This window comes from Bactrocera dorsalis, chromosome 5 (assembly GCF_023373825.1).
Source record: "Bactrocera dorsalis isolate Fly_Bdor chromosome 5, ASM2337382v1, whole genome shotgun sequence".
NCBI classification, from domain to species: domain Eukaryota; kingdom Metazoa; phylum Arthropoda; class Insecta; order Diptera; family Tephritidae; genus Bactrocera; species Bactrocera dorsalis.
Window position 1 is genome coordinate 34,559,821 of NC_064307.1, and position 13,027 is coordinate 34,572,847.

The following is a 13,027-nucleotide window of genomic DNA, read 5'->3' on the forward strand; positions in this document are numbered from 1 at the left end:
TTGACGGTGACGATTTTACGAAGCAGGAATGTTCTAATTTTGGCCCGTTTGCAAACTTTGCTCCAGAGTTATACTTGTATTATGAAATGAGTATAAATCGAACAATTGTCAAGAAGACCAATTCTGAGAAAATTATTGCTTCATTGAAAACCACATGTAATTTATAAGAAATAAGAATTGATTCTAGAACATTTCCTTAAATATGTAGACGTAGATGCATCAGTTCAAACTATCCAAAATATATACATATGTTAGACGAAGAAAATTTATATATTTTTTTAAATAAATAGTTTATTATACAAAGTGTCTATAACATCTATTCCTTGAACTTAAAAGAACAATAACAATTCAAATAAAGTTTTTACGTTGCGCCATCCTTTGACGCATTTTTCTGCGGTATTCCGTTATTTGGTGCCGATTTCCTGGTAACTCCATTAATTGTGAAACCCCGTTTCCAACTGCGTGCTTATGCGGATTTTGCGGAGTCGCTTTTGCCAAATTTTTGAACTGCACTTTTCCGTTTGGTGTTCTGCTTGTCTTGCCATAGTTTAGTCTTGATGGGTTCGTCATGTGTCCATAATGTGCAGCTCCCTTTGCCATCATTTTGTTATTAGAAGTACTGTTTGGTTTTGCATTAACGTTGTTGTCTTTGAGATTCATTCGCCTGACATGTTCGTTTCGCTTTCGTTCTTCTTCCTCTCTTTTAACAGAGGCGGCCTCTACAATTTCCTTTTTCAGTGATTCGCTCATTTGCTGCCAACTCATCATATGCTGCATTTGTTGCCTCAAACGTTCGCAGAAAAATTGCTCCCGATGAAGTATTTGGATTTCACGAGCACTTGGACGATACATCTGTGCTGTCACCTGGGTAATCAGCTTTTCTGTGACGAAAAATTTTGACCTGGTTAATCGTAAACAACGGTTAAATTGATCACCGTGTCTCTTCATTTCGTTACGATGTAAGAACAGAGTATAGCTGAGAGTTCCTGGATGCGTTGGTGTAAACATTTCCGGTACTGTGATATGTTTAATTTGTTTTTTAAGCATTTCGAGTGATAGACTGTTCAATTGCAACGATTATCGGATAATGATAGTTGTTTCGTAATTTGTTCTAGTTTTTATAGCTTTTGCACTGAGGGTCACTGGTAATATTTTCTGCCTACCTGTTGGGTTCAGGTAAAAAGGTTCCGTACTACTCTAAATAATAGTGGGCGTGTCCTAGAGGAAGACCTATTACAGGCTCCCTTATATTTGGTATTTTGCAATTTAAATATTCATTCATATTTTGGTCATTCATTTTTTATACGAAACTTCCAGAACTGTTTTTTTTTTTAATTTATTATGCACTTCTCAAACGGCACAGGTAGCCGGAGAGTTCGTTGTGCATCGAAAGAGACTTAAATGAGTTGATCCGCCACCGCGGGTAACAAGTAGAGCTGTGTCCATCCACCTTTTGGAAGATTTGCCAGGATTTTGAATTGCGCGCTTACAAAATTTTACAAAGTGCAGGAACTGGTGTCAGCACCCACCAACATCGCACTTTCAGTAGGAGATGATCACTGATACTGATTTTCATAAAATAAATAATAAACAATATTGTCACATTTGGAGTCACTGTTTCTTGTGCTCTGTGGCAGAAGAAATCATTCAAAAATGTTGTCGGCTATAATAGTACAGTCACAGTGGAACGCTATAGGGCCATGATTAATGATTTTTTGGAACCTGAATTGAAGGATGTTCACGTTGACGACCTTTGGTTCCAAGAAGATGGCGCAATATGCCCTAACAGCCAACGAAGCAAACAATTTATTGAAAAAACTGCTGAGGAACCCATTATCTCGCGCAGTGGTCCTACGATGTGGCTTCCAAGATCGTTTTCGTATTTTTTGTAGGTGTGTTATTCCTGTCATACGACCTCAATTGCTGCAAAAGTGGTCGACTTATTTATGCTTACATTGATCAATGGTTGTGTAAGATTTGCTCTTGTTTCAAATTTGTTTTTGTGGCAACACCACAAGTGAAGAACTTTACATGAACCATCATCCCATATTTGCTTCTAAAAATCTGTTTGTCACTGATAAAATCGAAATTCTTAGTCACTGACATATTAACCTCGCAAGGTTCAAAGTGATTTGGACTTTGAAACTCTCCAACAGGAGCAGATTTTCAGCGATTTTTTGATATTGTGTATGGTCCGGATCTTCGATTCGAGAAAAGAGAAAGATTGTAGAGGAGCAGTAATTCGAGGAAGGGAGGATGACGAAGAAGAAGAGACAAAAATTAACCAATAACGATGTGATGAAAGAATTGTTGTAGCTGTCTTGTTAAGGCTGATCAATAGTTGAGAAGTGGCCGAAGATTCCATCTCTCCTTCTTCCATGCAACTTTGGTAATTTGAACTCAACCGTCAATTTAGTGGAACTCATACAACAAAATAATTTTTTTCTAAGGACGAGCAGTTCAATCGATCTCTTACGTTCTAGTTAAGTAGAAAGGTGTGCCGCTACCAGGGGCCAGTTAGGATCTCATAGCCTTGCTATTCCATTTCATTGTTGTGCTCGAACCATTTGGTGCTCGCAATGAAACTACTTATGTCCGTTAAGAGGTTTGTGGACAACCATTAAAGGTTTGATACCTGATTGGTTCTAAGTATTTTTTTGCGGATTCATAATAAAGCAATGCATTCGTATAAGAAATGGGAAAGTATTTGCGCATTCCCTTCTTGCTTGGAGCTGCGGAAACTACTATTATGGGGCAGCACATTTTTAGCGCTTGTTATTCGAAAGTACAATGTCACGTGATGCTGTAAGCTTGCATATGCGATTTCTGGACTTAGATAGTCCTTTGTTGAATTTCTGTCAGTTTTGTTATTGCAACTTGTTAATCTGTTCCATCTGTTCTCTGCGATTTGTTCCCTTTTTATCGTTTCTAGCGGGCATAATACTGGCTTCGCTCGTCTATTCGTCTAAAGAGGCTCCTGACTTTGCCAACTCATCCAACTCGTTTCCGAAAATATTTTTGTAACTGCGAACCCAAATTATAGAAGTTATCGCGAAGAAACGACACACCCTAATTCCCGTCGTAATAAGAGCCTACCACTCTGCACATGTCGCTAAGTCAGCACATTTTGCGTGAGAACATTGGCCAGACATCTAAGTAAACAAACACCATGCACGAGGCGCAAGGTCAGCAAAACGTCAGCAGAGGAGCTACAACGCGATGCGGGTTGGTGGCTTGAGCTAAGTTAGGAATAATTTAAAATGGCACTTTATACTTGACAACTAAGCCGTGATGACGGCAAATAAAATAACTTCAAATTGAATAATACATTTGAATAATTGGCGCCCAACGTGGGGCTCGCGAGTGAAAAGTTTAATAGAAAAATATAAAGTTCTTAACTCGACTCGTGTAACTACGACAGTTGGCTCACTTAAAATCGACAACAATCAACTACTTGGACTCAGCGTGGACTTAAAGAAGAGACAACCTTTGGCCCGATCAATTAACCGGAAGAACCTGAACCTAATTTTAATCTATTCAAATCCAATGGAAGGGTAAGTGAGATGCTCGTTTCCTGGAATAAATATAGCAATAATTGTGAATAAAATAAAGGAAAGTGACAGAACAAAAATTAATGAGTGAAGGTCTGGAAGACCTTTTTAGAAATTTAAAGTTAGGAAGTCAGAAAGCAAATATGAACACGGAACAAATAACCGAGTTAATTAAGGCGGAAGTTAGAAGTGCTTTGGCAGCACAAAGGTTGGAGTTCGATAGGAAGTTAGGAGCAATCCAAAACCAGGTGACAGGCAGCAGGCCAAAGGTAGAAAAATATCTAAAGGTATCTGTAAATCCACTAGTGACATGTGACATAACGCTTGATGCTATCAAATCACTTCCAGAATTTCATGGTCACATAGGCACATATGTGTCATGGCGCGAGGCGGCGCATAACGCTTATGAACTGTTCAAAAGGTACGATGGCAGTGAACGACACTACCAAGCAGTTACCATTTTGAGGAACAAAATAAGAGGGGCTGCCGATGCGGTCCTCTCATCGTTTAGTACTGTGCTGAACTTTAATGCCATTATAGCACGTTTAGACTTTACGTACGCGGACAAACGTCCCGTATATCTTATAGAGCAGGAATTATCTACCTTAAGACAGGGTTCTAGGTCCTGTCTGGAATTCTACGATGAGGTAGAAAAGAAGCTAACGTTACTAGCTAATAAGACTATAATGTCTTACGAGAGTAGCGTGGCAGAAATTATAAACGAGAAATATAGGGCAGATGCCCTAAGAGTTTTCATTTCCGGCTTAAGGAAGCCCTTATGCGACATTCTTTTCGCCTCATGGCCGTCTGACCTTCCGTCTGCTCTTGCTTTAGCACAGGAGGTAGACTCAAACCATGAGCGGTATGCGTTCGCGGCCAATTTTGCTGCCAGGAACGTCGAGGGCAACCACATTAAAAAAAATAATAATATAATTTCAAGCCAGAACAACCATAGGACAAACACTTATGATCCACCCTCAGCTCATAAGAGCCCACACTACTATAGTAATAGGCAGTACAAACCCGGACATGCACCTCATTTTACGGAAAATCAAAGGGTAAATAACGGACGTGACAACGACAGACTAGTCAGAGCGGAACCAATGGACATTGATCCATCCTTATCGAAATTTAAACACCAATCGTTTGACAGAGACCGAGGTGCCTATCAAGGAAACAGTAATAGAATGCAACAGGGCTATCAACAAAAACGTCCAGCAAATTCTGGACGTTACACAGGACCAAAGATCCAACGTGTTAATCATCTGGAGGAGGAAGTTGAGCTACAGAGTGAATCAGTGTACGGTGCAGAAGCCGAACAAGCGGCGGATGACGTAAGTTTAGATCAACTTAATTTTTTAGGGGAAGGTCCCTCCTACCCTGGATTTCAAAGTTCCTAGGAGGGAAAGAAGTGAAACTCCTTATCGATACTGGTGCGTCGAGGAGTTATATGAAACCAACACCGGCTTTAAGGACACAACATTTCAGGGACACATTCTCTGTAAAATCTATTCACGGGGTTACTTCTATCAAGGGAAAAATGCTACATGAAAATATTTGGCGTAGTGGCAGAATTTTTCATCTTACCGGACTTAACATCATTTGATGGCGTGATTGGGCTCGACATACTAAACAGGGTCCATGCGAACATTGACCTTAAATCGAATACAATAAATCATGATTTTGGTGAGGAGGAAATCTTCTTCATTTCCAGTCATGACGTAAGCCATCTTAGGCTTCAAACAAATCTAGTACCAACAGACGTTAGGGAAGATTTTTCTAGAATGATCAAAAGGATGAATAGGGTTTTTGCTGACCCCAATGAGGCACTACCGTACAATACAAAGGTGATAGCAACAATTCGCACGGAGGACGAAACACCAGTTTACTCAAGATTATACCCGTACCCACTGAGTGTAGCGGATTTCGTGGACAAAGAAATCAAGGATTTGTTAGCAAATGGAGTTATCCGGCCATCAAGATCACCCTTTAACAACCCTATATGGGTGGTAAAGAAAAAGGGGGTAGACGAAAACGGACAGGCGAAGCAGAGATTAGTTATAGATTTTCGGAAACTCAATGAAAAAACTATCGGTGATAAATACCCAATTCCCGACATAACAGGAATTCTTTCCAATTTGGGTGGTAGTAAATACTTCACCACTTTGGACTTAAAATCTGGTTTCCATCAGATTAAACTATTGGAGCGTGATAGGGAAAAAACAGCTTTCTCTGTCAAGAATGGCAAGTATGAATTTTGCCGGTTACCTTTTGGATTAAAAAACGCGCCGAGCATCTTTCAACGCGCCATAGACGACGTATTAAGAGAGCATATTGGGAAAAGCTGTTTTGTCTATGTAGACGATGTTATTATTTTTTCGGAAAACAAACAGCAGCATCTGAAAGATATAGAATCAATTTTAAATGAATTATTTAGGGCCAACATGAGAGTGTCAGTTGAAAAATCCAAATTTTTTAGGACTGAGGTCGAATACCTGGGGTTCTTAGTTTCACAAGGAGGAATAAAAACGTGTCCAGACAAAGTCGACACAATACGAAGTTTCCCTGAGCCCACCACTCTAAGGGGACTCAGATCATTCCTAGGTCTAGCGGGTTATTATAGATGTTTTATAAGGGATTTCGCTAGAATATCAAAACCATTGTCGAGCATCATGAGAGGCGAATACGGTCGAGTTACTGCGTCCCAATCAAAAAAAATCAGAATTGATTTGACGGACGAACAGAAAAAGACCTTCGAAACAATTAAAGAAATTTTAGCGTCAGAGGATGTAACCCTGACGTATCCAGATTTTAACAAACAATTCGACCTAACTACTGACGCGTCGGCTCATGCTATAGGCGCCGTCCTCTCTCAGGAGGGCAAACCGATTACCATGATTTCTCGCACTCTGTCCGGGAGCGAGGAGCATTACGCTACCAATGAAAGGGAATTGTTAGCTATTGTATGGGCATTGAAAGCTCTTAGAAACTACCTGTACGGCGTAACAAAACTTAATGTTTATACTGACCACCAGCCGCTGACCTTTGCGGTTTCGGATAGGAATCCTAATTCGAAAATTAAAAGATGGAAAGCCTTCATAGACGAATGCAACGCAAAGCTAATCTACAAACCAGGAAAGGAAAATGTGGTGGCAGACGCTCTATCTAGGCAACATATAAATGCTTTAGATAACACGAGCATCGAGACAATTCATAGCGAGGAATCATCAACCCATACAATTGAAAGATCGGAAAAACCGGTAAATTGCTTCCGCAACCAGATTATTGTGGAGGTAGGTACAGAACCTCAAAGAAAAACTTTTATAATTTTTGGAAAAAAGACAAGGCATATCATTTCTTACCGAGAAAAAAAGGATTTATTAGAACTTTTACAGGAGGCCGTAAACACAACAGCAGTAAACGCAATACACTGCGATCTGCATGCACTTGCACAGTTTCAGCACGAACTGGTCGAAATGTTTCCAACAGTTAAATTCAGACATACGGAGAAATTCGTTAACGACATTTCGAATCCGAATGAGCAGCAGGAAATTATCGCTGCAGAACATAACAGAGCGCATCGAGCAGCGCAGGAGAACACAAAACAAATTCTAGAGGATTACTTCTTTCCAAAAATGGAGAAAAAAGTTAAACAATTTGTGGGAAATTGTCGAACCTGCTCGCGGGCGAAGTATGATCGGCACCCAAAGAAGCAGCTTATTGCTCAAACGCCCATACCAACATATTGTGGAGAAATTCTTCACATTGACATATTTTCTACCGGGTCCAAGTTCTTCTTGACGTGCATCGACAAGTTTTCAAAATTTGCGATAGTACAGTCGTTGAAATCAAGAACGATAGTAGATGTCAAACCACAGCTCCTTCAGTTACTCAACATGTTTTTCGGTACTCGAATAGTTTATTGCGACAATGAGAAGTCGCTGAATTCACACAGCATCAAAGCTACATTAAAGAATCACTTCAATATCGACATTGCGAATGCTCCACCACTACATAGTACATCAAATGGTCAGGTGGAGCGATTTCATAGCACACTAATGGAAATAGCACGATGCCTTAAACTTGACAAAAATCTTGATGATGTTGAGGAAATTGTCCTTTTAGCTACGATTGAGTATAACAGGTCCATTCACACAGTAACGGGGATGAAGCCCCTTACCGTATTTCGTTCAATTAAAGATGACAACCAAATACCATGCCGCTTAAGAAACGCACAGGAAAGAGAACTAACAACTCATAATAAGAACAGGCAGGATAGGGAGTTCCCTGTTGGAGAAAAAGTACTTGTTAAAAATAACAGGAGACTAGGCAATAAGCTTACGCCTCTTTATACTGAGGAAGAGGTGGAAAAAGACATGGGTACAACAGTTTTAATAAAAGGGAGAAGGGTCCATAAGGACAACCTTCGTTAAACTTAATCTAGAACCTAGGCGTTTCTAATGATAAACAATTAACAAAAAATTTCATATATGTTTTTAGGATTTTCATAATTTTGGCCATATCAATATCGGTAACGACAGGAAGGTTAATCGACTATACCAATGCAAGGTACATTCCGGTGGTCGGTGAGGACCTTGTAATTTGGGAAAATTCAGGACACATCAAGCATGTTACCAACTTGACACTTTACGAATTACTGAGAGACGAGACAATTAATGCCACAGACCACTTTCCTCAGTCACATATGAGGAAGTTACTAGACGCGGACATAAACCAGATAAGTCGACTGATACAAATGATAAACGCTCACCACAGACAGGCGAGAAGCCTGAATGCCCTAGGGACAGTCCTGAAATACATTGCTGGAACTCCTGACCATGACGACTTCAATAGATTAATGAGCACAGAAGAACAGCTAATTAACTCGCAGGACAGACAGTTTACCATAAACACTCAAGTACAGAAAGAAATCAATAACCTTACCATTACAGTAAATAAAATCCTGAAATTAACAAAAGAAAGAGAAATAAACACCGGTCACCTTTATGACATACTACTGGCTAGAAACAGAGCAATTATTACAGAATTAAATAACATTATAACAGCTGTCACTTTCGCCAAAATTGGGGTCTTAAGTCCCATTCTCTTAGACAGTAACGAAATAAATTTCATAACAGGAGACGAGCACTTCACTGACCTTACCGTGGCCGATGTTATGGCAGTAGCTAGAATTAAGATATTACAGTATAATAACATAATTTACTTTTTAATAAGATATCCGATTCCTATGTTTAGATGTAAGAAAATTACTATTTTACCGGTAGCTCATGGCCACCAAATCCTGCACCTAGAAGAATCCATCTTAGCCAAGTGTTATAACCATACCGTAGCCGTAAAGAACTGCAGCGACACAACACCAACGTTTTGCTTACCATCTCCGACTACATCATGCGCTCTGCAACTACTGACTCGCAACACCGCTAATTGCAGTACAACATTTAACAACCTCACACCAATTTCACCGATAAGTGACGGCCTTGTTGTCATCAATGACCAATTGGCTGTCATCGAGGAAAATAATGAGGTCCCTATTACGGTCAACGGAACATACCTCGTGGTCTTCAAAAACAACGTAAAAATTAATGGTACGACTTTTTATAACGAAAATTCTACATTGCCTCTAAAACCTGAAACTCCATGGGCTTCTACAATCAACTTGACGCAGCACACAGAAATATTAAGCGCTTCTTACCTTCACCATGTGAATCTAGAGAATGTTCAAAGGATCAATCACCTGCAGCGATCAATCCATTATGGCCACGTTACAGGTTTCTCAGCCATTGGTGTCTTATTAATCATGGCATTCACTGTTTACGTCCTTCTCAGGATAAGGAGGACCAAGAGAGAGATTATCATAGCCAGGTCCGTTGAAACTGCAATTAAAACCGCTTCTTTGAGGACCGAGGACGTTCCCCATTTAGAAGGGGAGGAGTTATCGCGAAGAAACGACACACCCTAATTCCCGTCGTAATAAGAGCCTACCACTCTGCACATGTCGCTAAGTCAGCACATTTTGCGTGAGAACATTGGCCAGACATCTAAGTAAACAAACACCATGCACGAGGCGCAAGGTCAGCAATACGTCAGCAGAGGAGCTACAACGCGATGCGGGTTGGTGGCTTGAGCTAAGTTAGGAATAATTTAAAATAGCACTTTATACTTGACAACTAAGCCGTGATGACGGCAAATAAAATAACTTCAAATTGAATAATACATTTGAATAATTTAGATAAGTGGAGCTGACCTGTCAGTGAGCTTGAAGCCTTTCTGCAGTTGCTGACTAATACTACCGCTCGGAAAATTCTGCCTGAGTTTGGTAGTCGGATAGAAATAGAGGCTTCCTGATCAATGGAATACACACTCGTTCCCATGCCGCAGCTTATTTTCAACCCATGCTGATACTGATGAAAGAATATATTGAGCGCATCAGTCGGACAGGCCCACGCATAAATATAAATCCTAGGAAATGACATCTCCCTAAGGAGCACCTCTACTTATATGGCTTGTTCGTTTCGCTGAGCCATCTGATGCTATAAGATGAGTTCGAAATGAGTTCCATTTCCATGAATTTCAACAGTGGTTTTGTTGCCTTAGGTATAAAATCGATTTTGGATTTATTTGTGATGATAGTGTTCATGTAAGATTTGCTCTCCTTTAATTTTTAAACTTTATTTTATTTTTCCTTTATCAGAAAACATGAAACTAAATACCTGCGATCTTTTTAATATCAGTTTTGTTTTGAAAAATAAGATGGCATATTTCTCTTTTATAATTTTCCAGTCAATACTGTTTTAAGAACGAGTAGTAGTCTGCCATCATGTGATCCGTTGTACAATTTTCACTGTCCTAACTATAAATTCCAAAGAATATCCGAATTACCCAGATTATTGCGGAGATAGCTTAACTTGATAATAAATCATACTTTATACTTCAGTTCCGCTGGTAGCCTGTACCGATATCTGGGCTTTTTGAACATTGATTTATTAGCTGATAACATCGAAAAACTTTTGTGGATTTTGAGAATTGGATGAATGAAGAATATTTCGTTATTTTCGAAGAAACAATTTAGTTTTCAAATTTAATTTTGTAACAACATCACAAGTGAAGAACCACAATCCTATAATTGCTTCTAGAAATCTAGAATTATAATAAACTGACAAGTAAAGTAAAATTTGGATTTTTTGTTTTTGTTTAATTCGCTTACAATAATTAAATTTATTTAGATACATTTTTAGTAAAATTTAAATATTACACAAATGCTGATGACCATCTGGTTTAGTATGCTCGACCCTCTCGATTTTCCTCAACTCCCTTCAATCGTCTATTTTTTGTCGTTTGGCACTATTGTCATCTTCATTGTTTTGGGATTCCATTGCTTTTCTAATAGCTAAAGCTGCCTGCTTAATTTTCATTCTCTCTTCGGGGCTCATCTCTTTCCAAGCTAGCATATGTTTGACTTTATTTTTTAAATGATTACAAAATAACTGCTCCCGGTTAAGGATAGCTAAATCGCGCAAGCCCCCTTGTTGATAGAGATGCTTTTTCTTTTCAGTGATGAGTGTATCGGTTACGAACAACTTCGATTGCGCCAAACTTATTTTTTGTTCGAATCGTTTGTCACGACTTTTCAATTTATGACGGTATACAAACAACATGTAACTCAATGTTGGCGCTTGGTCAGTTCCATTAACTTTGTTTGGAGAAAGTGGCAGCACTTTGTTTGAGAACATTTTTAGATCTTACTAAAGTGAGGTTAGCTAAAGTATGAGACGTCTCCTCCGTAGTAGAGTTGAAAGCTAAATAATATTTTTTAGCAACGAATTTCACTATTTATGGAAACATTGCGAAGGTCAGATCCTTATGTTGTTCAGAATGTCTCAGGTAATCTCACGCCTCAAATTACTAAAATGTTTAGGTAAACTCGGCGAATGATAATGTCGACAATCTATTTACGAGTAAATCTACTGTGCTCCTGTAAACATAGATTATCTAAATGTAACCTTCACAAAGGATCTGCAAAATTTGATAATGTCTCGCTCAAAATAAATAAAGTTTAATTATTAATGTGAGAAATTCGAACGTGTAAACAAACATTATTTAAATTAAACATTTTCCATTGTTCCTTTTTCAAGGCTCAGGTGTTGCACAATACCTTTTGTGCTCAATGGAAAGATATGAGCTTACTCTAAATAGTATTATTAGTGCTTATGGTTTCCCCGCCCACAATAAAACTATTATTTTCCGTAAATAACTTTCGCGTACCTGCTTTAGTCGTGAACCTGCGAACAAATTAAGGTTAGGCGGTACCTGCGCAATACTTAGAATAATATTTTATACCTGTTAGATCTCCATAAAGTTTGGCCATTCTACTAGATCACCATCAATCACACCTTATCTTTAGAGACGAAAGCATAACAAATATAAAATGTCCACGAATAAAAGTGTTGCAAAGAGTCTTAAGCCCACATTGAGCTACGCGCTATTTTTGCACGAGACGCAGTTAAAGATCAGGAAGAAACGATTGGTCGGTCGCGGTTTGCCATTGATAAAATCGAAACTCTTAGTCACAGACACATTAATATCACAAACAAAAGTTCAAAATGATTGGGACTTTGAAGATCTCATGAAGGAAAAGATTTACAGCAATCGTTTAAAATTGGCCTTATTCCGGGTCTTGTCGCAAAATAATTCGCTATTAATGCAGAAAAAAGAGAAAGACTTCAGAGTAGCAGTAACACGAGGAAGGGAGAATGACGATGAAGTAAACAACCCTAAACGACAGAAATTAACCAATAACGTAGCAATGAGAGAAATGACTGATATTAAGAAGAAAATACAAACGTCCGCCGATAAAAGTTTTGTGAAGAGTCATAAACCCTCACTGGGCTACACGCTATTTATGCACCAGACGGAGTTGAGGAAATCGAAAAAACGCTCTTTCGGTCGCTGTTTGCCTATGCTCAAATCGAAACTCTTAGTCACAGACACACTAATCTCGCAAACAAAGGTTCAAAGTGATATGGACTATGAAGCTCTCAAGCAGGAACAGATTTTCAGCGATTTTTTGAAATTATGTATAGTTCGGAGCTTGAGTAATCGAGAAAGTAGAAACAATTCAAAAGCAGTAATACGAGGAAGGGAAGATGACGATGAAGTAAACAACCCTAAGCGACAGAGATTAACAAGTAACGAAGTGACGAGAAAAAGTACTGAGGATAGAAAAAGTTCACGGAGCGCCTAATCTTTTTTGCTCACTATTTTATTTTAACTAGTATTTAAGGAAAATTTTGTTATACATGTCATTTGTAAAATTACAAGTAATAAATATTAAATATTGACTAATAATATAAAATAATAAGTAATTGAGTTCAAATATCACTTTTTAGTATTTTCTGCTTTGAAAAAATTAGGTTTTAATTTGGATTTTCAATTGGGTTCCTGGGTATTTGTGTATA

The 13,027-nt window shown here is 38.7% G+C and overlaps 2 protein-coding genes across 8 annotated transcripts in view; one reads left to right on the plus strand and one right to left on the minus strand.

Annotated features, from left to right (window-relative positions):
• The window catches only part of LOC105227121 (axotactin), a 160,143-nt gene that overhangs the window by 78,836 nt on the left and 68,280 nt on the right, over positions 1 to 13,027 (plus strand). The window lies entirely within an intron of this gene.
• Positions 7 to 1,245, minus strand: LOC125778998 (uncharacterized). The gene has a single exon (XM_049459264.1). The coding sequence runs from the start codon at positions 1,045 to 1,047 to the stop codon at positions 349 to 351; it is 699 nt and encodes a 232-aa protein (XP_049315221.1). The 5' UTR covers positions 1,048 to 1,245; the 3' UTR covers positions 7 to 348.